We start from the raw sequence: 26,793 nt of genomic DNA on the forward strand, positions 1-26,793 counted from the left end.
GGTGCGTTAATTTCTCGGAGAAGTGTATTTACTGCTTGCAGAAGTGTATTTACTGCTTGCAGAATACATCGTACAAAACCAATCTACGTTCTATAAAAAGAATGCAATGAGTCAAAACCAAAAAGGACCAACTATATTGTGTATTTAATACACAAACATTTTACATCAATGTAAAAACGTCATTATAAGTATGACTAAAAAAGGAATGATAAAACTATATCTAAAAATGAAAATCAGATGTTTTTACTTGTAAACTGTCAAAAGTAAAACTATTTTCGTTTTCGTCCATATCAATATCCATTGTAAACGAACTATTTTTTGGTAAAAAGTCGAAATTCTTCTGCAACAAATTATTTAGGCTAGAAGCTGATGAGAGAGGCAAATTTTGATATTCGTTGACAACAGTCTCCATTGGGTGAAATTTAAAATCTTCGTTTTCTTCTATTCCAAACAGATTTCCATTTGTGCGCTTATTTTTATTTTCTGGAGAATTTAAATCGATGGTAGTTTCCATTGCTGTATCGAATTTTCTCTTAACTCGAGTAAACGTTATTGCTTTCTTGATGGTGCTTTTCTGAGGTCTAGTTAAGACAGTCATTAATGGATGGCCCCTATCCACTGTCGCCGGTTTAAGAAAATTGTCCTGGAAAAAAGAAAATATGAAAACAACTTTTGTTACGAGGTAAAATAATATTAATACTTATAATAATACCATTATAAGGCATTTGATGGAAAAATATAGGCATAAAGAAACAAACGCCCATATGGTATTCATTGATCTTGAGAAAGCATATGATAGAGTTCCTCGAGAGATTCTTTGGTGGGCTCTCAATGAGAAAGTAGTCCCCAGTAAATATGTAAAGATTGTGAGACATATGTATGAGGCAGTAACAACTAGTGGTAGGACAGGTGTGGGGGAGACTGATAAGTTTCATGTGCAAGTAGGATTCCACCAAGGATCGGTGCTTAGTCCTTATTTAGTCTTATTAATTTTGGACCAGACAACAGCGAAACTACAGGGTAATATTCCCTGATGTTTATTGTATGCTGATGTGTAGTCCAGGGCGCATCTGTTTTGAGATGGATGTTGAGAGGTGACTCACTTTTTGCAGAAATTGCTTAGAATTAACTCATATAATAATAATTGAGTTATCCTCCCACTCAAAAAGGTCCGGAACATTGTTTAAATAATTAAAATGTCAAATAATTAAGGAAAAATTCGATTTTTTTCTTCGTTTTTTGATTATAACTTTCAAAGTATTCACTTCCCAGAAAAGTTGTACTGACATAAAAGTTGCGTAACTAAATTTCCTACAATATAGGATTGGTTAAAAATTTTCAAAATTGTCATCCTTGTTGCAAAATAGTAATAATTGCGAAAAACACATAAGAAACATGTATTCTCATTTTACGTTTTTCAACCATTTATGCTATACCAGAAAAACATTATGATATGGTAAAACAATACTAGAAAATTTTGCAATCCAGCTTTCGCAAAAAAATCATATTTTCAAAATGTTGCAGGACTGAAAATAAAGCAGATAGCAAGTTGAATTTTTTTACATTTATAAAAATACTGTACCTTTCATTTGCAATTTGCAAAATTAAAACCGATTAACTACCACGGCGTCAGGAATTTTTTTAAATAAACATTAATTTTTGGTGCTACGCGCAGGACAGCGGTGTTTGATTCACACAAGTTGATTTCCACCAAAATTTCTTCCAATCTTTATCTAATACATTATTTTCTTACTCTATATTTTGTTGTATTTTAATATTTTAATTCCACAAAAATCAAACTTAGTTGATTATTGTTTGCGAAATATTGTTTAAACAATTGCATATGTTTAAAAATAATAAACTTTTATACTCTAAGTTAAAATATATGAACAATAAATAAAGTTTTTGCTAAAAAAAAGTGGTATTTCAAAGGACAGAGTATGTCTTTTTATTTTGCAATAAACAAATTTAATTTATTTATATCGAAATGTACTAAAATAAAAATTTATCAATCATTATCAAAGGTCATTGGAATGCCCAATCAGAGCGAACGTATCCGCTGTCCTGCGCGTAGCACCAAAAATTATTGTTTATTTAAAAAAATTCCTGACGCCGTGATAGTTAACCGATTTTAATTTTGAAAATTGCAAAGGAAAGGTACAGTATTATTCTATAAGTAAAAAAATTCAACTTGCTATCTGCTTTATTTTCAGTCCTGTAACATTTTGAAAAAATGATTTTTTTTTGCGAAAGCTGGATTGCAAAATTTATTTTGCAAAATCTATTGGACCGAAATAATGAAATTTACAGTATTGTTTTATTATATCATAAAATATTTCTGGATAAAATAAGTGATAAGTGTAGCATAAATGGTTGAAAAACGTAAAATACAAATACTTGTTTTTTATGGTTTTTTCGCAATTATTGCTATTTTGCAGCAAGGGTGACAATTTTTAAAAATTTTAACCAATCCTATATTGTAGGAAATTTAATTACGCATCTTTTATGTTAGTGCAACTTTTCTCGGAAATGAATACTTTTAATGTTATAATCAAAAAACCAAGAAAAAAATCGAATTTTTCCTTCATTATTTGACATTTTGATTTTTAAAAAAATGATCCGGACCTTTTTGAGTGGGAGGATAACTCAAATGTTATTATAAGAGTTATTTTCAAGCAATTTCTGCAAAAAAAATTAGTCACCTCTCAACGTCCAAATGTACTAATTTTTTTACAGATGCGCCCTGGTCTAGTGGTGTTGATGGGAAATAGTGAAGGCCACTTAGAACAAAAACTGGAACAGTGGAGACAAGCTCTTAAAGACAGAGTATTTGGAATGTTCGCTTAAAGAAGGAGTTACTACAAATGAAAAGATATCTTTGGATGGTGAAACGATTGTGACAAGTGAGGTTTTAAGTACCTAGGATCGGTATTACAGAGTAATGGGGAAATATATGGTAATCCATGCAATAGAATTGGGATTGGATGGAAATAAATCTGAAGGGAAAATTCTATAAAATAGTCATAAGACATGCTGTAATGTACGGAACTAAATGTTGGGCAGTTAAAAAGAAAGGGGAACAACGAATATATGTGTACTAAGAAATGAGAATGCTTAGATGGATGAGTGGAGTAACGAAAAATGATAAAATTAGAAATGAGTATATTAGGAGAAGTCTAGGAGTGACACCAAGTGATGCCAAAATGATGCAGGTTAAGATGGTTTGGTCATGTTCAACATCGAGAGGTTAATTACCCAATATGAAGACTTGCTGAACTGCGGGTTCCTGGAAGAAGTAGGAGAGGAAGACCAAAGAAGACTGGGGGAAGACGCTTAGACAGGACAATTTCAGATGTCAGAAATATCAAGAACCAAAACACACAGAAAGGGATACATGGATTGACTATCTAAAAAAGCTCTATGCAGAGGAAGAATAAATGATGGTAGAACGGGAAACACCAGAAATTACCACAAATGGAGATGTTAATATAAGTACACAGGAAGTACGAAAAACACTCGAAAAGCTGAAGAACAGAAAAGCTGCAGGTAAGGATGGAATACCAAACGAATTACTGAAATATTGTGGAGCAGCAATGACAGAACAATTAACAACATTAATTAACAAAATCATAAAACACAATAAAATACCGGAAGAATGGAGAACGAGCGAACTAAAACTTACAACTAAAATTTTACAAGACCTAATGAATCAGAGGATAAGTTTAGCAGATGAACAACAGGGTTTTCGTACTGGAAGATCGTGTAACGATGCAATATTCGTCATAAAGCAAATTACTGAGAAATCACTAGAGTACAAAAGACCACCATTTCTGTGTCTGATTGACTTACTTAAAGAAAGCATTTTACAGAGTAAGACTGAGAAGACAGAGAAGACGTAATCCATCTTCTGTATAATAGAGAAGTCCTCCTAGAACTGATAAAAACTATTGAAAACATCTACCAAAACAACGAAATGGAAGTCAGAATAGATGGACAACTTACAGAACCTATAGATATAGGCAGCGGAATAAGACAGGCAGACTCATTGCGTCAGATGACGCAATATTGATAGCCCAAGATGAAGATAGTCTGCAAAGATTAGTCCACAGATTTAACATAAGAGCAAAAGAATTCAATATGACAATTTCATCTCAGAAAACCAAAACAACAGTAATCACAGTAAGCAGTAAAGAACCAATCAGATGTAAAATAGAAATTGATGGTATCAGTATTGAACAAGTAATGAAAATAAAATACCTTGGAATTACATTGTCAAGTTACGGAGACCTAGAAAAAGAAGTGACAAATCAAGTACAAAGAGCAAATAGACTGGCACGATGCCTTAATAATACTCTATGGCGAAACCGACATATTAACACTGAGATGAAGTCAAGAATTTATAAAGCCAGCATAAGACCAATAATGACATATGCATCAGAAACAAGACCCGATACAGCCACAACACAAAGACTACTGGAAATTGAAGAGATGAGAGTACTGAGAAGAATTGTAGGAAATACACTGAGAGATCGAAAGAGGAGTGAAGATAACAGAAGACAATGTAACGTACAGAGTATAAACGAATGGACACTAAATAGAAAAAGAGAATGGAACAACCACATAACCTGGATGGGGTAGACACGTGTGGTCAAAATAGCAAGAGATAAATCACCAATCGGTAGAAGTATCGGCCGACCGTGCAAAAGATGGAATGACAACCTTCCATAGAGGTATCATCCGCCAATGAACAAGAAAAATTGCTTATAAAGAGGAGAAAGAAGAAGAAATATACAATATTTTCATTTAATTAATCTTACCGTATCTCTAGTTGGTTGGTTTGCATCACAATTATAAGCGCTGGCAAAGGCTTGACTGAAGGTAGGTGATTTGGGTGACCGCATATTTCCATTGAAATTGAAAGTAGTAGCTACATTGTCCATATAGTTGCTGATCGGAATATTTTCCTTGTCCTTAAAATCCGTAGGTTTTATTTGCAATTTCTTCTTCCATTCAAACAGCTGTTTTTCCTTTTTGGTAGTGCATAAAACTGCAGGTTGTAATTCAGACTCTTCAAGTACCATATTAGGAATCCTTTGTCTAGGGGGCGTTTCAAATACCCATTCTGATTTGTTATAGAGAGAAAAATTTATATCACAGGCATTGTCTTGCGGATAAAAGTATGTACATTTTGACTCAGCAGGAGTTTGGTTCATCTTTGTTTTACCTGAAAAAAAAACGTCAAAAAACTGTCAAAGTTCAAATACGCTTTTTTCAAAGTTCCCCACAAATTTTTAAATGTCAAAAGTAAAAACTATCATAAAATCCTTACTGCCCGTTGTACTGGTACTGGATCAGGAGTCTTTGGACAAACATGCAACTACATATCGTCAGTCGCGGTGTTTCTGCAAAATCTCGTATGAGAATTTTTCTTTTCCAGAATTTAGTTTTTTGCCCTGTCATTTCGTAACTATGTTAACGTAATTAGGTTTCTTGACATTTTCATTACGTTAACATTTGTACACCTTAACGGAGGGCTCTGACAGGGCAAAAAAACCAAATTCTGAAAAAATTCTCATACAAGATTTTGCGGAATCACCGACGATATAATAAATCTTACAGCCTTGGTCAACATACAACTGTGTTCCAGGCTGAAGTTTTTTGTTTTGGCAGCTTCCATTGATGAAGACCCTAAAGCTAAGAGAATCAACATTTACACAGATAGCCAATCGGCTATTATGGCCATAAAGAACTCTCTCAGCAAATCAAAACTGGTGAGAAACTGCAAAGATCTCCTCAACAACATGGCAAAAGACAATTAAGTGTCTTTAGTCGGGTCATAAAAATAAACCAGCAGATATGTTAGCGAAACAAGGCTCGAGAAACCTTTCTGTGGTATCACTAAAGATGCTACGAAAAACGAGGTTCAGAAATGGCTGATAAAGAATCATCAAAAGAAATAGAGAACCACTCAAGGGCAAATCCAGACTAAAAAATAATCAAGAATATCAATAAAAAACTCTCGAAAGTTTGATGAACCTCAATAAACGAGAGATCAAAACGGTCACTAAAATGGAGACTGGACATTGTCGTTTAAGAAATCACCTATACAAACTAGGTAAGGTGAATAAACCATGGTGAAGAAAGTGCGAAATGATATACACATACTATCCAGCAGTGGCCAAACTATGGCCTGCGAGCCACATGTGGCTCTTTGAAGGATTATTTGTGGCTCTCAATAAATATAGGTGCCTGAATTACTTTTAATTTTTGTGTTTCAAAATGTCTTAAATTATTAACAACAAATATAAAAGAGGAAGTGTAACATCAAGACTTGGACAAGTAGACCCCTATCACTGTTGTTGCTATTCAATTTGGTCATAGAATATGTAATAAGTAAAATATCATCTGAGCTGATAGGAGGATTTGCGAATCGAGGATCAAAACTACTGTTGGCCATTGCTGATGATATAAGTCCAATCTCTCATTCTACAAGAGATGTGAAAGAGCTGTTTTCACAACTCGACGAAGAAACAGGTAGTCTGGGTCTTCGAATAAATGAAGACAAGACGAAATACATGATAGTAACCAAAAATCCAAGACCAAGAGTTAGGCAGAACATAACTAATAATTACCACAACTTCGAAGTATTAAGAGAGTATAAATATCTAGGGGCGGTAATCACAGATGACAACCATATATAAAAGGAGGTTTCAGGAAGGACAACTGGGTGGAATATAGCGTTATATCCTATCATCATTATTAACAATAATAATCTAAATTAAGACAGTAGTCAATTATTCGCCCAATTGTTACATATGGAAGTGAAATATGGACTCTACATCAGCGGGAAATAAATAAACTGCTGTTATTTGAAAGCAAAGTTCTAAGAATATTTGGCCCTCAAAGAGATGAATTGATAGGAGAGTAGATAGTCTAAGAGCTAATGAACCATCCGACTAACGGTCGTCCTGTAAGGCTAGAAATTTTTCTAGTGATAATTCATAGCACACCAAGGCTAAAAACCATGACCTGGCAGGCATCAGCGGTGCACATGTATCTACCAGGTGAATCGAAAAGTGCAAATTTAGGGGGTAAAATAAACTTTCTCCTGTAAGGTTTAAATTTAAGTATGTGTTTGAGTAAGTCATTTAGAAGAAATGTGTACAATGACAGGCGATTCTGAAGAGCATAAGACCTTGCTAGGCGAGGGGAAAGATTAGGGGTTTTTCCTAAAATTATTCTATTTGCATCGAACAATTTTTTTTTAGGTTTTTTGAATCATTCTAAACAGAAAACGTCTTTAGTGATTTTTATCTTAAGTTAATAGTTTTTGTTATATAAGCGATTGAAAATTTTGAAAATTGCCAAATCGGCCATTTTTAACCCTAAATTGGACATTTATCTAAAAAGTTCAATGTTGCCAAGGTACGTAGATATTCTTTAAACATTGACTGATGAAATTCCTAAGAGTTTTTTTCAATAAAATATCGAAAACGCCTTTGTTTTTTAATTGATAATCAAGCGGGCGCGACACTGTACTGTAGTATAAGTGGGGGGGGACGTTTGAGTTGGCATAAATTCATTATCTTGAGAATGGGCAAATTTCAAGAGAAATCCTCAGACAGGTCGATTTTTATTTTTAAATTACGGCTTTTTGGCATATATATAATAGTAGTGACGTCATCCATCTGAGCGTGATGACGTAATCGATTTTAACTATTTATAATGGGAAATAAGCCACAATATTATTAAAAAATGATTTTTGCTGAATGTTGTTGCTTATGTTGTTGTATTTAAATAAATTATTAGAAGAATTTTTTTTACTAAGCAACAACATTTTTGTTTATGTTAGTAGTATGTATTTTGTATTTTGACAACGTCACCCGATTTGGGCGTCGAAACGTTAATAAAAATCATTTTTTAATAATATTGTGGCTTATTTCCCATTATAAATAGTTAAAATTGTAAAAATGCCACAAGAAAATAGCTTCAGAACAGACGTAATCGATGATTTTTTTAAATGAGAGTAGGGGTTGTGTGATAGCTCATTTGAAAGGTTATTTAATTATCTATTTACTAATATAAACATTAACATAATTATTTATACAGGGTGTACAAAAATTTTTTTTATTAAATTAACTTTGATTAAATTTGACAAATAGAAGAAAAATTTTTTTTGTACACCCTGTATAAATAATTATGTTAATGTTTATATTACTTAACCTTTCAAATGAGCTATCACACAATCCCTACTCTTATTTAAAAAAATCATCGATTACGTCATCATGCCCAGATGGATGACGTCACTAGTATTATATATATGCCAAAAAGTCCTAATTCAAAAATAAAAATCGACCTGTCTAAGGATTTCTCTTGAAATTTGCCCATTCTCGAGATAATGAATTTATGCAAACTCAAACGTCCTCACTTATACTACAGTGTCGCGCCCGCTTGACTTTGACTAGCATTTAAAAAAACAAAGGGGTTTTCGATATTTTATTGCAAAAAACTCTTCGGAATTTCATCAATCAATGTTTAAAGAATATCTACGTACCTTGGCAACATGAAATTTTTAGATAAATGTCCGATTTAGGGTTAAAAATCGCCGATTTCGCAATTTTCAAAATTTTCAATCGCTTATATATAACAAAAACTATTAACTTAGAGAAAAATCACTAAAGACGTTTTCTGTCTGGAAAGATTCAAAAAATCTAAAAAAAAATTGTTCGATGCAAAAAGAATAATTTTAGGAAAAACCCCTAATCTTTCCCCTCGCCTGGCAAGGTCTTATGCTCTTCAGAATCGCCTGTCATTGTACACATTTCTTCTAAATGACTTACTCAAACACATACTTAAATTTAAACCTTACAGGAGAGTTTATTTTACCCCCTAAATTTGCACTTTTCGATTCACCTGGTAGATACACGTGCACCACTGAGGCCTGCCAGGTCATGGTTTTTAGCCTTGGTGTGCTATGAATTATCACTAGAAAAATGTCTAGCCTTACAGGACGACCGTTAGTCGGAGGGTTCACTAGCTCTTAGACTAGGAGAAGGCGCCACAAAGCTGAATTTGTGACTGTGTATGGTACTGAAAACATTGTCAGACATATAAAAGCTAAGATAAGATGGGCAGCTCATGTGGTAGATCAAAGAAATACAGAGTGTTAAAGACGGTGTTTTTTGAAAGCCGACAGATCAGTAGGTCGTCCCAGAAATGGATGATGATGGAAGGATGATGAAGAGTCGAAGTATCCTGAATTAGTAAAGGCTTCTTGTATAATTTTTTGCATATTTGAAACAGTGACGAACCATTTTATTTCACTATAAAATTCGTGAAATTCAATCAGAGAGAAAAATGTAATACTAGTCTGGGCTGATTATCGGAGAATAGGCCATTTTTGGGAAAAGTTATTTACCAGCAATTTTATTGCTGGAATCGAATTATAAGATCCTATATATTAATAATATAGGTATGCAAAGTCCTCAGATAGTGTGCTACTTTTTTTATAAACAAAATGGCGCCCGAAAATCGTGTTTTTTTCAATTATTGCTCTATAACTCCGAAGATTTTAATTTTACAACAAAAACACTTAAATAAAAATTCACCGTGATTAAATTCTGCATAGAGACGTGTTTTTCCCGATCTGCTCCGACGAAAATTTTCCTCGAAAAATGCGGGTTTTCTCAACAAAATCTTTAATTTTCAAATAAAGTTTTAGATAAGTAATTATTTACCAATAATTAAATAATTTGGTGACTTAAAAGCCTTTTTGGTTTAGATTATAGTTCCAGAAGCTGGTGAAAATTAAACGAATATTTTAGCAACAATTCAATTGTTAATTAATAATTTACGGTCGCAATAATAACAAAAATAATTATGATACACTGATCAAACTTTGAAATCTTATAAAGATGAGATGCCTATTTAACATTTTGTCGACAAAATAAAAAATTTTTATTTTTTTGCATAATCTTTAAATGTTTAAAAAAAATAGTTACAAACAAATTAACGTTTCTCAGAAAGTTTTTATTATATTATAATTTAAAAAAACAGCTAAAATGCGCATTTCAAATATCTTGAAAATGAATGCTTTAAAACTGTTTTGGAACCATTTGCAAAAAAGTTATGAAACAGCAAAGTAAACATACGATTACTACGGTGTTAATATTTTTTTTTTAATTCTTTCAAAGCGTGGAAGTGAGTTTAAAGTACAAGCTAATTATTTATAAAACAATATCGATTATCAGCTTAATGGTTATATTTTAATTAAAGATTATAAATATATTTTTTTGTAATTTACACGCGCGAAAGTAGAATAATACAGTACCGTAGCTACCCGCCCACATACACAACTCGCGCGAGTTTAAGCGTGTCAGTCGCTTCGAGTGAACATTTTTTCTCCGGCTCTGTATCAAGCCTACTTTCGCGCTAAAAATTACAAAAAAAACGTATTTTTCATCTTTGATTAAAATATAACCATTGCACTAATTTTTGACATTCTTTGTGAGTAATTAGATTGTACCATAGACTCACTTTTAAGCTTTGAAACAATTAAAACAAATTGTAAACAATGGAGATATCGTATATTTATTTTGATGTTTCCTAGTTTTTTTGCAAATGGTTGGAAAATTTTTTTAAAGCATTCATTTTCAAGACCTATGAAATACGCATTTTAAGTAATTTTTTAAAATTAGAATATAATAAACAATTTCTAAGAAATGTTAATTTGTTTATAACAATTTTTTTTAAACATTTAAAGATTATGCAAAAAAATGAAAAATTTATATTTTGTCGACAAAATATTAAATAGGCATCACACCTTTATAATCTTTCTAAGTTTGATCAATGTCTCATGATTATTTTGGTTGTTATTGCGACTGTAAATTGTTAATTAACAATTGAATTGTTGCTAAAATATTCGTTTCATTTTAACCGGCTTCTGAATTTATAATCTATACCAAGAAAGCTTTTATTTCACTAAGCTATATAATTATTGATAAATAATTACTGGCCCAAAAAATTTATTTGAAAATTCGAGATTTTGTTGGGAAACCCCACGTTTTCCGAGGAAAATTTTCGTCGGAGCAACTCGGGAAAAACATGCCTCTATGTAGAATTAAATTGGGGTGAATTTTTATTTGAGTATTTTTGGTGTAAAGTTAAAATCTTCGGAGTTATAGAGCAATAATTGAAAAAAATACGATTTGTTGGCGCCATTTTGTTTATAAAAAAAGTAGCACACTATCTGTGGACTTTTTTTTACCTATATTAATAATATATAGGATCTTATAATTCGATTAAAGCAATAAAATTGCTGGTAAATAACCTTTCTTTGTACTTTACTAATTAGACCAACGTATTATAACTATTTTTTTTTCAAAATTTAAAGATTATGCAAAAAAAGAAAAATTTATATTTTGTCGATAAAATATTAAACAAGCATCTCATCTTTATAATCTTTATAAGTTTGATCAATGTATCATGATTATTTTGGTTATTATTGCGATCGTAAATTGTTAATTAACAATTGAATTGTTGCTAAAATATTCGTTTAATTTTCACAAGCTTCTGGAATTACAATCTATACCAAGAAATCTTTGATGTCACTAAGTTATTTAATCATTGATTAATAATTACTTACCTAAAACTTTATTTGAAAATTATAGTTTTTGTTAGGAAAACCCGCATTTTCCGAGGAAAATTTTCGTCGGAGCAAATCGTGAAAAACATATCTCTATGCAGAATTTAATTGCGGTGAATTTTTATTTGGGTGTTTTTGTTGTAAAGTTAAAATCTTCGGAGTTATAGAGCAATAATTGAAAAAAATACGATTTGTCGGCGCCATTTTGTTTATAAAAAAAGTAGCACACTATCTGCGGACTTTGCATACCTATATTATTAATATATAGGATCTTATAATTCGATTCCAGTAATAAAATTGCTGGTAAATAACTTTTCCATGAATTTTGCTAATTAGCCCAGAGTATACCCTTTTTTACACTTTTTAGACAATTATTGTTTAATTGCGGCTCTCGAAAAATTTCGAATTTTGAAAAATGGCTCAGACTATCAAGGAGCTTGGCCCCCTGATGCCATTGCAGTGTGCTAGATGATGTAAAGCAGGAATTTACTGGTCAAATGAGGTTTGAACCAGAAGAGATTCTAAAGCTACCAATAAGAAAAATGTTGGCCTTCGTTGAGGCCACAAAACTTATTAGAGTTTAAGGAAAAAAATAAGGTATGGTACAAAGGTCTTATGACCAAGTGTCAGAGACTAAGTAGTCTCGTCTGAGTTAGGAAGAAGAAGATATTATGTCGCTAATTAAACTCAGGTTGATGGGACTATTTCTGCAAAATAAAAAAAATTACCTGAAAGTGTGTCGTTAACTTTTTTAATTTCCGACAATATTCTTGATTGACAAGCAACTATTGTCTGATGGTCCAAGTCAATATTATGACCTATTTGCTTCGCTAGTCTATCACAAAAGTTTTGGTTGGAAGACTCTCCTCTGGAAGTATTACCAAAATTACAATCTTGACTAGATCTTGCGTATAATTGATTTATTTGTTCGAATATACTTTTCGATTTTTTTGTTGATTGCTTTTGCTTGCTACGTTCGTGTTTTTTATCACTTTTGGAAGTTTCAAATTCTTTTAAATCCTTCTCCTGGTAACTTGTTAAGTTATTAAAAATTAGGTTTCTTTCATTCCTGAGTGACTTTGGATTGTCTAAAAACGGTAAAAAAATATGATAAATTAAATTATTTATTTATTGTTAATAAACGGGGCAAGCCCATTGACAAAAAATATACAATTAAGCAACATTTATAAACATTACAAACAAATACTAAATAAAATACAAAATCATAAAATAAATATGTACATATATAGAATTACGATTAAAGGGTACCTCCCGTTAAGATAGACAAAATGCCCTCACTCCCAGAATTCAATTTTATTAATTTTTTTTACGTTCTATGCAACTAAAAAATGAGATAACGCGGATTTTTAGCTCGCCACCCCCTTACCCCTCACCCACAGCCAAAAACGTAGATTTTTAGATTTAATTTTTTTTAGTTGGGTTGCAATCGATTTAAAAATTTCAAAAAATTCACACGTGTAGCTGAAGCTTTTACAAAGCAAGTCCATTTTTTATGGACCCATAGGTCGAGTGTACATAACCTCAATTTTTTTTTAACTTTTTTAAAACCTATAACTTTTTTTTGGAGGGGGCTGCAGGTCCAATTTTTTTTGCATTTTGTGTATTTTATCAAAAGCTATCTCTCTGATTTTTTCAGATTTTTCCATAAGGTGCGCCATTTTGAAAAATCAACAAAACTGTTTTTTTGTGGGGTTTTTGGGAATTTTCTCCATTTTATAGACTGCAACATAGATCAACTCAAGGTTTTGTTAATAGATTATGTATAATTTAAAATAACTGAGTATATTAGGTTATTCAAAAATTGGGCGAAACACTTTTAAACCCCCCAAAAACCATGTTTTTTTAAAGTTTTGTAAGGATTTTTGCGGGTCTAATTATATTTTTTGTGGTCGATACAGCCTGAATATTTTTTTTATTTTTTTTACGTTCTATATGATTTTAAAAAATTAAGACTCACCGCAATTTTAGCCCACTTCCCCTATTCCCCCTCCCCCACAGCCAAAAATGTCAATTTTTCGATTTTATTTTTTTTTAAAGTTGGTTTGCAATTAAATTATGAATGTTATTCTGAATAACTTAACTCGATTAATAATTATTATTATGAAAGTCATAAAGTGACCAACTCAAAGTTTAAAGCCTCCCCCCCTGCAAGAGCCTGAAGAAATTTTGTCATTATTTTATTACTATTATTTTTAATAATTAAAAATGAGCGGTAAGCACGTATTGAACCGGCCGTCCGCGAGAGAGATGTACAATTCATTGGACGTTTTAAAAAAATATCGATTGGAAGTCAAAAATACGTTTTAAAAAAATAAAAAAAAGAATTTTGAGGTTATATGTATTGTACACTCGACCTACGGGTCTATAAAAAATAGATATGTTTTGTAGAAGCCTCATAAAATTTTTAAATTAATTGCAACTTAACTAAACAAAAAAAAAATAGAAAAATTGACGTTTTTGTGGGGGCAGGGGAAGGGGTGGTGGGCTAAAAATGCGATTAGTCTTATTTTTTAATCACATAACGTAAACAAATTAAAAAAAAAATATTCAGGCTGTATCGATCTCAAAAAATATAATTAGACCCGCAATAATCCTTCCAAAACTTTAAAAAAACATGTTTTTTGGTGGGTTTAAAATTGTTTCGCCCAATTTTTGAATATCCTAATATACTCAGTTATTTTAAATTATACATAATCTATTAACAAAATAATATAATCGAAAAACCTAAAAAAAAACAGTTTTCTTGATTTTTGAAGATGGCGCACCTGACGGAAAAATCTGAAAAAAATCAGAGAGATAGCTTTTGATAAGATACATAAAATGCAAAAAAAATGGACCTGCAGCCCTCTCAAAAAAAAGTTATAGGTTTTAAAAAAGTTAAAAAAAATTGAGGTTATGTACACTCGATCTATGGGTCCATAAAAAATGGGCATGTTTTGTAAAAGCCTCAGCTACACGTGTGAATTTTTTGAAATTTTTAAATCAATTGCAACCCAACTAAAAAAATTAAATCTAAAAATCTACGTTTTTTGCTGTGGGGGGAGGGGTAAGGAGGGTGGCGAGCTAAAAATCCGCGTTATCTCATTTTTTAGTTGCATAGAACGTAAAAAAATTAATAAAATAGAATTCTGGGAGTGAGGGCATTTTGCCTATCTTAACGGGGGGTACCCTTTAACGCTTCAGAGATTGCTTGAAGGCACTTAAGGACAATTTAAAAAAATCTGTCTCATGTGGCAACCGATTAGCATGAACAAGAAGTCTGACCAGACCTATATTCGCAGAATAATTAGTTCGACGAAAAGGAATATGAAATAGTGTATTCTCACGAAGGACACGGGAAGGAATGTGGAAACAAACCAATTGAAGCAGTTCAGGTGAATGTATCATTCCGTTAACCAATTTAAAAATGAAGATGAGATCGAAATTAACTCGTCTAGTAGACAGAGGATCAAGTTCTAAGTATCTCATCATACCAGAATATGAATAAGGTCTGTGTAATTTAGGCACAGTACATAAAAAACCGTCTTTGCACTCTCTCCAACTTTTGAATAGAGGATTGGACAAAGGGAGACCAGATTACAGTGGAATTTTCAAGCTGAGATCGGACCAGAGAACAGTATAAAATTCTCAGTGAAAAAATGTTATGAAAATCTCTTGTATGCCTCTTAATAAACCCTAGCTGCCTAAGGCTAAGGCTCCACGGGCGACAAATCTACGCTAGCAGTAGCCGTAAAACGAACTTAAGGTTCCGTGGAACGGAATAGGAATAGCCGAACTGAACCGACTACGCACAAGTTCTGTAGTCGGTTCAATAGTGATTTAAATCTATTTACCATTTTAATTTTTATTAAATTGGTGGATTCTGCATCTGAGACTCTTCAATTTGTTATGAGATGTCGCTGTATCGCGTCTAATGGGAAATTTGAATTATTTTTCAGATTCCCTTTAAAATGATGGTGGAGCTATTTTTCGATTCAGAGGTGTGCACGCTAACAAACGCTACTGAAGACGCCTGAAATGGTAGAAACAGCCTGTCTAGCGGGTGTGCAACCCTCTGAATCGAAAACAAGCAAAACCATCATTTATTATTTTATTTCCTTTACTCGGTTTGAGTACTGAAAGTTCCTCTGCTTTCCTTTTCCTAGACGAATGAAGGCGAAATGTGATCGTTTCCCTTTCGTTTTCTATATTCGTCGTCTGCTGTCTTATTAATTGAAAAAGTCGCAGATTAAGGATGTACCAGTAAGAACTTTCAACGCGAAAAGTCTCAGGTTTAAATCACTATTTACCATTTTAATTTTTATTAAATTGGTGGATTCTGCATCTGAGACTCTTCAATTTGTCAATTTGAAAAAAGATTTTATTGCAAGCATCAAATCATACATTTCAATTACTTTTAGGAATGCTATAATTATTTTATTAAAACCAAGTTGATTTTGTTTATAAAATCATCTTGATTTGCGACAAAATGGTCAAAAGAGATCTCATACAGAGCTTAATGACTAAGTAAAAGATGATTTTGTTATATTATGAATATCTTAAGGGTACCTCATTCCTCTGTTTAATAAATCACGTGGATATTTTCTCAGATTTCTGTAAAATTATTATATTTTTCTAGATGATATATGTACTTGCATATTACTGACAAGAACGACATTAAAAACTTCAAAAGTTTTAACCTCTCCGTAATTATTTACAAATTGACGATGTTCTAATGTTGAGAGAATAGAGATATGTATATATTTTTTGCCTTAGGTTGCATACTAGTCCAGTCATCTGAGAGGAAAAAGCCACTGAATCTCAAAAAGATCATACGAACATGCTGAATTTTACTGAGAATATAAATTTTGGGACTTTTGTTCATGGAAAAAATCATGAAGTACAAAAATTGATCTAATATTTAATAAACCGTAGTTACTGTGACGAAACATGGCATAAAATCAGAGGCGTAGCTACCGCCGTATCAATTATACGGGGTCCCCGACATTCAGGGGCCCCAACGCGGCATGTCGAAACAAAATTCCGTTCAAAAAATTAAACAAAATATTCTGCAATTATTTCACTATTAAAACGCTTTGAAACAATGTACAGCCGGTTCCTAAAAAAACTGATACGACTCTTAGTAAGATATGATCATGTTGAGCAGTGTATTTGATTGATCTGACATTATATTAATTATGACAGACAAATAATAAAATAAACAAACAACAAACAACTGATTCATGAAAAAACTAATAAGTATTTTAGAAAAATTTAAACGCAGGATGAAAGATTACATTATTACCGAGGGCGGAAAGCCCCTTAGAATAAACAAGCAATTTCTATTGAATGAAATATTTGAAATTAAATATCACACTTTTTTTTATTTTCAGCCCTGTAACTTATTAAAATAAATATTATAGAAGTTTTCAGGGACTTTCAGCCCTCGGTAATAATGTAGTCTTTCATTCTGAGTTTAAATTTTTCAAAAATATTTATTAGTTTTCTCAGGATTCGAAAAAAAATGAATACAATTAAAATACATTGAGAATTTTGACATGCGCCACAATTTTGCATTAACTCAATGTAAAATTTTAAACTGTTGAATTCCAGCTTCCCTAATTATTTGACATCAAAAGACATTAGAAACTATTTGTAGATGATTGAAATCTGTATTGAAAACAACTGTTAAAATTGTTCTACGTAATTAAGCATATTCCAAAATTTTGTAAAAATGTAATACGTTTCAGTTTTCAGCCCAAACTTAGGCCACACACAATGCGATAATGTTCACATTTTTGAACTGTCAATATTTTTATTTTATCATCTATTGTTTAAAAACAATACAGTTGATAAGATACCCTCAGTTGCGGAGAAAGTCTTAATAATAAAGATTAATAATAAAGTCTAATAACCGTGGAACAGAATAAGCTATCTGACAAATTTTAAGATTTGGCAGTGACATTGACAGTATGTAAATATTAAGTATTTATCCTTCAAAATACACTGCTCAATTTTCTACAAAATACGCGTCAAGAGTCGTATCAGTTTTTTTTGGAACCAGGTGTACATATATTGTTGGGATATCGACATTTTCGTGTAATGGATTCGTTTATTCTTTATTATAAACTATATTTATGTACTGCACAGGTACCTATCTATTTTCTGCCTCTCGCCGTTCTATAACAACAGAGGTTTTTTGTTTTCAAGCTACTTCTTATTGTTTATTCACCGTTGGCTGTGTTAGACATTGTATAATGTATAATGCGAAATTACAATATTTGTAATCGCTGCACTGTGTATTGTTTGCGTATATTTTCGTGTAACCTGTTCTTTATCTATAAATTGTATTTAGGTATATCTATTTGCCGGTCGCTCGTCGTTAAAAAACAGAACTTCTTTGTTTACTCTACTTTTCAATGTCTATTCACCCTTGGCTTGAAAAAACTGAATCTGTTTTAAAACAATGAGTCTCAATTCAAATCTGTTTTTCGACTTTGGATTATTAGAGTTTATTAGATTTATTATTATTATTATCTATATTTGAGTGTTATACGCTGAACTTATTAGTTCCTAAGGTTGTATTATGCAATTTGCAATTTATTTAAATATTTCAATATACCGTGTGTTTCATTAATAATTGGAAATAATTTAACTGTAGATTCCTAGGCTCAAAATATGTATTAAGATTTAACCCAAATCACCTAGTCTAAAAATGCTTCTTACAGAAGCTAGAGCTCTTTGAAAAAGGCGTCTTGTAATTAGTTTTTTTTTAATACCTCCAGAACGCTTCTATTTAGAGAAACCAAAACTGGTACGCCTATTTATCTTCCTTTTTATCTTTAACTTTTAAGCCTTTTTGACACTGGATTATTAAATTATGAGGCATTCTAGTAATAAAAGGTACTATTGCTTTAAGTCGGTACGATACACCGTTTTCTAGAAATGTCGATTAGAAAATTTTGTTTTTTTAATGTGAAAAAAGTTTTCAAAAAAATACTATGGAAACAAAAAACGAAAACTGGTACGTTTATTCCAGAGATGAATCGATTTCATCAATTGCGAATTTCTAGTACCAGTCATATGCGTCCGTTTTGAGTAGGTCAACAGTTATTTTATCGCATTATTTTTTGTGTCTTTAATTTTGAAACATTTTTGACACTAGATTATTAAATTATGAGGTATTCTAGTACTAAAAGTTACTCTTGCTTTAGGTCGCTAAAATACACCGTTTTTTTAACTTTTTTTTTTAAATTGGGTCTAATTCAAAAAACGAAAAAATTTCAAATTGATTTTTCTAGAAAACGGTGTATCTAAAGTAAGAGTAACTTTTAGTACTAGAATACCACACAATTTAATAATCCAGTGTCAAAAATGCTTAAAAGTTAAAGACAAAAAAGTTATGCGATAAAATAACAGTTGCCCTACCCAAAGAGGATGCATATGACCGGTACTAGAAATTCGCAATTTATGAAATAGATTTATCTCCGGAAAATAAATAGCCGTACCAGTTTTAATTTTTCTAAATAGATGTGTGCTAGAGGTATTTCAAAAAAACTAATTAAAAGGCACCATCTTAAAACAGCTCCAGCTCCCTTAAGCAGCCTTTTCGGAGTAGGTGATTTGGGTTAAACCGTAATATTTTAAGCCCAGAAATCTACAGTTAAGATATTTCTAATTATTAATGAAACACCCTGTATTGTTTTGCTTTATTTCATTATCTTTTATTTTGCAATAATATTGACGATTTGTGTAATTTCAGTAAACTGTATTTGTTGTTGTTTTTTTCCTACTCTTTGTATGTACCTACGCTTTGTCCATAAAATTGGAAAATTTTCAGTGACAATAAAGTATATTTCTATTCTATTCTATACAAGCGTTTTTGCTGCTTTTGTTGAACATTTTTTTTGGCACTATACCATATCAGTCGTGGAACAGGGCCCCGCGACAAACTTTGATGGGGGGCTCCTGTGGAGCAAGCATAAAAAATTTGTTTTTATTTACTCTTTCAAGTTGCATTATAAAAATTCCAATATTTAAGTCAGGTGAATTTAAAAAACAATTTGTTCCTTTAAATCAATTTTACTCCAATTGCTGAAAACAGTGGCGTAATCAGGGAGGGGGTTTAGGGGTTATAACCCTACTTCAAGCTCTATACTCTTAACACCATTACTGTTCCATACCCCCCAGAGTCCCTCCAGTAGTTGTAACCTCCCCCCTTGGGATCATCCTGGTTACTCTGTTGGTTGGCTGAAAAGTTTAGTTAGTGAGTTTTACTTCTATAGGATGAAATGCAGAACCAAAAAGGCACAAAATGAAAACTCCAACAGTAATGAAGATCAAAACATTGAAATTAAAAATACATTCACCAAAAATGATAAAACAAGTAATGAATTAGAAATTTCAATGTCAATAGGAATAGGAATGGTCAACTCTAACTGGATAATCAAGTTATTTATACGGGATATCCCCATTAACAGCAATAATAAAAAAATGCCTAAAAAATACAGGTTAAACATTAAATTTCACATAACTAAATTAGGAAAATTACAATAAAAGATATAAAATGCATAGTGATAAAAACAAATGTGCAGGTACATAAACAGCAATGAAAAAAAATTTGAAAGGTAAATACAACAGAGACTATAAAAAGTAACACTTGAACTAACAAAATTATCCTAAAGCAAGAGATCTTTTTAACTGTCTTAAGAGGAAACAGTAGCGATCAACAGGTAGCGAAAACGCGTTCCAAGATTGCGGCTGTAATTTTGAATATTTTTTCGAGATAGTTGGCACACGTATTCGTAATATAATAAAGAATGGCGGTACAGAGCCCAATTTGAAAAATATATTAATATGTGCAAATTACTCTGTAATTAAATACAATATTAAAAAAACGAGCCTGTACCGCCATTAAGAAGAACAAAAAAATACACTTTCTTCAAATAAACTTTTTTATCCGATGCCTAGATTTTGTGTCATTTTGGAACTACTAATGAAATAAAAACATTTAGTAGTTCCAAAATGACACAAAATCTAGGCATCGGATAAAAAAGTTTATTTGAAAAAAGTGTATTTTTTTGTTCTTCTTAATGGCGGTACAGGCTCGTTTTTTTTTAATATTGTATTTAATTACAGAGTAATTTCCACATATTAATATATTTTTCAAATTGGGCTCTGTACCGCCATTCTTTATTATATTACGAATACGTGTGCCAAATATCTCGAAAAAATATTCAAAATTACAGCCGCAATCTTGGAACGCGTTTTGACTACCTGTTGATCACTACTGTATCATCTTAATGTTATGTTGAATAAATCAATATCATAATTGTTTCAGAACCCCATATACAGGGTGTAACAAAAGTACAGGTCATAAATTTAATCACATATTCTGGGACCAAAAATAGTTCGATTGAACTTACCTTAGTACAAATGTGCACATAAAAAAAGTTACAGCCCTTCGAAGTTACAAAATGAAAATCGATTTTTTCCAATATATCGAAAACTATTAGAGATTTTTTATTGAAAATAGACCTGTGGCATTCTTATGGCAGTAGTATCTTAAGAAAAATTTATAGTGAAATTTAGACCCCCCAAACTTTTGTGTACATTAAAATTTAATTATTCTTGTAGCACCATTAGTTAAACAAAATATTTTAAAAACTTTTTTGCCTCTTAGTACTTTTTCGAAAAGTCAGTTTTTATCGAGATATTTTGAATATTTGCCAAATCCACCACATATTTGTATATGGTTGAGTACGATTATAGAGACTTGGTAATAATATGAAAATTTATTTATGATTTACATATTTAGGTATATTTTGAACCGTGTTGTTCTGAAGCTATTTCCTTGTGGCATTTTTATAATTAAGTATTTTCGATGGGAAATAAGCTACAATTTTATCAAAAAAATGAATTTATTAACGTTTCGACGCCCAAGTCGGGTGTCGTTGTAAAAATACTAAATAATACTGTATTTATTTTATACTAGTATTATTTTGTATTTTGACAACGACACCCGACTTGGGCGTCAAAACGTTAATAAATTCATTTTTTTTGATAAAATTGTGGCTTATTTCCCATCGAAAATACTTTTGAACCGTATTAAAAAAGAAGCCATATCCCGATAAAAGGTGCCTTATCGAAAAAATACAGAGGCAAAAAAGTTTTAAAAACGCTGTGTTTAACTAATGGTACCGCAGTAATAGTTTAATTGGAACATACACAAACATTTGGGGTTCAAAGGAACAAAACCCCCATAAAATTTGTATGTAAACATATTAAAAAAGAAGCCGCAACTCGATAAAAACTGCCTTATTGAAAAAATATCAAGAAGCAAAAAATGTTTAAAAATATTCAATTTAACTGATGGTATTAAAATAATAATTTAATTGAAACGTACACAAAAGTTTGAGGGGTTTAAGGGAACAAAACCCCCATAAAATAATTTTTATGGGGTGCACAAATTTCACTATAATTTTTCGTTAAGATGTTCCTGCCATAAGAATCCCACATGTTCATTTTCAATAAAGAATCATCAATTTCATTTTGTAACTTTAAAGGGCTGTAACTTTTTTATGTGCATATTTGTACTAAGGTAAGTTAGGTTCATTCGAACTATTTCTGGTCTCAGAATATGTGATTTAATTTATGACCTGTATTTTTGTTACACCCTGTACCCTGTACACTGTAGGATGTGTTATGAAAAGGTATTACGAAAACATTATGACGATGAAGTCTTTTAGCATTGAAATAGAGTCTCTTCTAAATGCACCAATTATGTAGTTAATCTAACTCATCTTGCAACAAAGCTGAATCCACAACTCTCCAAAAATTTAATTCATCAGCTAGCATCAAACTTCTACTATATAAGAGATAGATATCATTAACAAATATGTTGAAAAGTAGAGGAGAAGTATGTCCACCCTGTGCAACACCAGAGCTAACTTTGATAGCGTCAGATAGATAACTCTCTATCTTTACACGCTGAGTTCTACCAGATGAGAAGTTTTTAATCCATTCAACAAATTTAATATGAAAACCAGAAAATACCAGTTTTTCCAAGAGAATTTGGTGGTCAACAAGATCAAATGCTTTGGAAAAATCTGTGTATATTGATCTAAGTATTTGTTTTCTAACTTCCATTTGGCAGAGTCCATGGCATTCCATTTGAGTGAGAGAAAACTAAATTTGTTGCAGTTGATTTTTTCATTCAAAAACCATGCTGTGAGTCAGAAATTAAACCCTTACACAACCAAGAGAGCTGCTTAGCAACAAGACTATTGAAAAGCTTTGGTATTGCAGATTGAATGGATATGCTGCGATCATTTTCTATTATCTCTTTGCCCATTCTTAAAAACAGGTACAATAAAACTCTTCTTCCAAGCAGCTGGAAACATGGAAGTATCTAAAGATCTATTAAACAACAACATTAACGGCTTAACAATAGTACCTACAGATACACTCAGGAGATAATTAAGGTGCTCTGAGCAACAGTGGCTTAACCCACAATCCACAATGTTACCAAAACACTTTTATTACATCAAAGTTATTCCTTACTTAAGTATTTTCAGATGCAGAGTGGATCAAGGATTGTGGGTTAGGCCACTGTTGCTGTGAGCACCTCAATTAGGTTTAGGCACACCGCACACCATCTGAACTAACTGTAACCTATACATTAGGGCAGGGCAGCAAAAACAAAAAATACAGCAGTAGGTAACCTGAGCTGGAAGGGTTAAAGGAAAATTTGTATGCACCTTGTGATCTTTCAGTCTTGTTGCTCTGCTAACTGTTGATATGGACTTTCTTTTAAATGATGAGGTTTGGGAATAATTGTAAAATAGAAATGAAGTTCAGGAAAAATTTTAAAATGGATATAAAGACTTACCCGGTTTTTTTAAACCATTCTGGCTACTTTCACCTATTGGACTATAATCACTTTCTATATTTTGCCTGTGATTTTTATTGTACACTCTTTTGGATCTTCTGATGTTTACACACTTATCAAAGAGACCATGAAGATTATCTATCGGGAAATCTGTTTCTATTATGAAAATGAAAATGTTTTATGCGCGATCTAATGGATATATTTCTTATTTTACATTTTGTTAATAAACAAGAAACTTACTTAAACGTCTAGCAGAGGAAATTAAAGCTGGTTCATCTTTAAAAAAATCTGGAGGGATCTAAAAATGAGTTATATCTCAGAAAAGCCCGGGAGAATTCGTAACTGAACTCACCGTGATTCTTTTAGGGACAATATTTCCCTCGGTTTTTCTAATTTTCCCACCATTTCCGTCAACTGTTTTAACACTCTCCTTCTTCTTTTTAGAAGTTCTTCTCCGCACTTTATACATGATTTTTGTGTCAATATAAGATAATTCAGATTTAAAATTAATTTAATACTTAAAATTTAATTATATGAATTAAAATATACTCCAACTGTCAAAATGTGTACAAAAATCAGCTGGCTTTATGTTTTGTCTCACTTTTTTTTGTTAAATAAAATAAGACAGAAAATTGAAGGAATGACGTTTTGCCTGTAAACAGGGTTGGCTTAAGGTAGCTAAAAACTATGTAAAATTTTATTTATGTCTGCAGTCCACATTATAGGTCTGGATCCCGCGTATGAAAAAAGTTGATTAATAGCAAGCTGAAATAGCTTAAGGGTGTCTAGTCGGACAAACTTTGATATATGGGAACACTGGAACAGGGGAAGTTTTAATTGTGGAACAGGTTAAAAATTTGGAACGGTCAGACCACGAAAACGTCACATGTATTTTGTCCGACAAAACTTCCAATTGATTTGTTACCCTTTCATTAAACTCTCATGCAAAAATTAGACTGCTATTTATCACCTGTCATAATTCCTGTCATTTGACATTTTCTACGTGTTCCACTCATTATAATGCCCAATTGGTGATAAATAGCAGCCTGATTTTTTCATGAGAGTTTACTGAAAGGGTAACAAATCAATTGGAAGTTCTGTCGGACAAAATACATGTGAGGTTTTCGTGGTCTGACCGTTCCAAATATTTAACCTGATCCACAATTAAAACTTCCCCTGTTCCAGTGTTCCCATATATCAAAGTTTGTCTGACTAGACACACTAAAGCTATAGGGCTTTTCATCGATTGTCATTTGTTTCGAGCTTCTGTCATGTGTCACATAATATTAATATATCTACGTCATACGTCTTTGGTTTGTATCATTGGCAATACCAATAACGTATGACATAGATATATTAATATTAGACAACACATGACAGAAGCTCGAAACAAATGACTGTGAATGAAAAGCCCTATTAACACAAATTTTCAGCTTGCTATTAATCAACTTTTTGAAGTTATACTTCTTTACGATCGAGGGTGAAATTTTATAATTACCTGGCGCATGCGCAAACAGACAGTATGTAGTTCGTTGCTAATCTTTCAAATTATGTATGTATCAGCGACTAAATAAGTCATTAAAAGAATATATTAGTGTTCTTAGTAAATGTATTATTTATTATAATTTTTGTGTCTTTCGAGTTGTCTTCCTCGGGCGTAAGATAATAAAATATCTATTTTTATACTTCACTTTGATCTATTTGTCACCGTGATGTGTAATTATATCCCACACGTCAATATAGCACGGGGCTTGACAGCTCGGTTGGTATAGCATTGGACCAGAGATCGAGAGATCGCGGGTTCAAATCCGGACGATTCATATTCATTTTTTTGGTATTGTTAAGTTTTGGTTACCTCTTCAAAAACGTCAAACTGACAGTGCCCATTAAAATCTGCTCTTAATAAAATTAACTATTTAGCGAGTTAATTAGTAGAAAAAAGGACACTTGGTGTGATTTAAAAACTGATATTAATTGAGTGCGATAAACAGTGCTATAAGCGACCCCCAATGGGGGAAGCTTTTTCCCCAGGGACACCATTAGGTGAAAACTTTTCAGGTGCTAGTGAGAATAGTGAAATGGATATTATTGAATCAAGTTTAATCGAAAATTTGGATGATTCTACTGCGAAAATTACAACTAAAACCAGAGATTTTATTAAAGTGCCGACACAACAAATCCCACCTCCGCAAAAAGTTGTAGAGAAAAAATTGTTCAACGTTGCATCAGATAAGTACAATTTTAATAACGTTTATGTATATATAGAAAAATCAAACAATCAGGATATTGGCCGTTTACATCCACTTACTGTTGCGGACATCTTGCATAAAAAATTGAACATTCCTAATATTATTGAAATAAAAGCCATTGGAAAAAACAGAATTAAAGTTTTGTTAAGGTCAATCGTAGATGCAAATAATTTGGTTAAAAATATAAAATTAAAAGACCAAAACTTAGTAGCATATGTCCCTAACCATTTACTAGAAATTAGAGGCCTAATAAGAGATATTGATACTCAATACGATGAAAAGTATTTGTTAGATAATAGTAAATCTCCCTCCCCCATAATAGCCTTTAAAAGAACTTACAGAAAAGTTGACACCGATGGAAAAACTAACTATGTACCCAAAAGGACAATGATAGTCACCTTCGAAGGGAATATTCTTCCTAGCTACATTTCAATAAATAGTGTATTTTTTCCTGTTGAAACCTACATTGGCAAAGTAACACAGTGTTACAATTGCTTAAGATTTGGACATATTTCCAAGCAGTGTCGCAGTCCACAAGCACATTGCATAAAATGTGGAAAAATCAAAAATGAAGATCATACATGTCAAGATAATGATGTTCAATGCATACATTGTGATAGTAAAGATCATGTTTCCATATCCAAGAAGTGTCCAAAATACGAAGATCAAAAGAAGATAAAGAACGTGATGATTGAGCAAAAAATTTCCTTTATCGAGGCAAAAAATTACTGCGAATCGTCCTTCTCGGGATTGTTTATTCAGAATAGATATTCCACACTAGACAATATCGAAGACAGTTTTCCTCCCCTCCCAACATCTTCAAAAAAATCATCCCCTTCTACTACCACACATAAAAATCAAAACATTTCAAATAATACATCCCAATCCCAACCCTCCTCAAGCCACTATAATATAGCTAAAAAACGAAAAATATCACCAAACCAATCACAAAACAATTCACCCATGTTCCCTTTTAATTTTGGGCCCTCCAAACCCCTTCCTGCTAATTT

General features: G+C 32.0%; 1 protein-coding gene across 1 annotated transcript; it reads right to left on the reverse strand.

Moving 5' to 3' along the window:
- Positions 1–125: 125 nt before the first annotated feature.
- LOC126888351 (uncharacterized) lies at positions 126–24,085 on the reverse strand. Its single transcript, XM_050656524.1, has 6 exons — positions 23,887–24,085; positions 23,775–23,832; positions 23,535–23,690; positions 12,373–12,732; positions 4,818–5,224; positions 126–643 (listed from the first exon to the last, which is right to left on the reverse strand). The coding sequence occupies exons 1-6, from the start codon at positions 24,001–24,003 to the stop codon at positions 221–223; spliced, it is 1,521 nt and encodes a 506-aa protein (XP_050512481.1). The 5' UTR covers positions 24,004–24,085; the 3' UTR covers positions 126–220.
- Positions 24,086–26,793: the final 2,708 nt, after the last annotated feature.

The sequence above is a fragment of the Diabrotica virgifera genome, chromosome 7, assembly GCF_917563875.1.
Source record: "Diabrotica virgifera virgifera chromosome 7, PGI_DIABVI_V3a".
Taxonomy (NCBI): Eukaryota; Metazoa; Arthropoda; class Insecta; order Coleoptera; family Chrysomelidae; genus Diabrotica; species Diabrotica virgifera.

Bases quoted from the DNA above. Each gene is read 5' to 3' on its own strand.
- LOC126888351 (XM_050656524.1), bottom strand. From the start codon at position 24,003: ATGTATAAAGTGCGGAGAAGAACTTCTAAAAAGAAGAAGGAGAGTGTT. The intron at 12,733-23,534 runs GTAAGTCTTTAT...TACCGTTTTTAG, and splicing joins GAATGGTTTAAAAAAACCGG to ACAATCCAAAGTCACTCAGG. The intron at 5,225-12,372 runs GTAATTTTTTTT...TTTTTTTTTCAG, and splicing joins AGTTAACGACACACTTTCAG to GTAAAACAAAGATGAACCAA.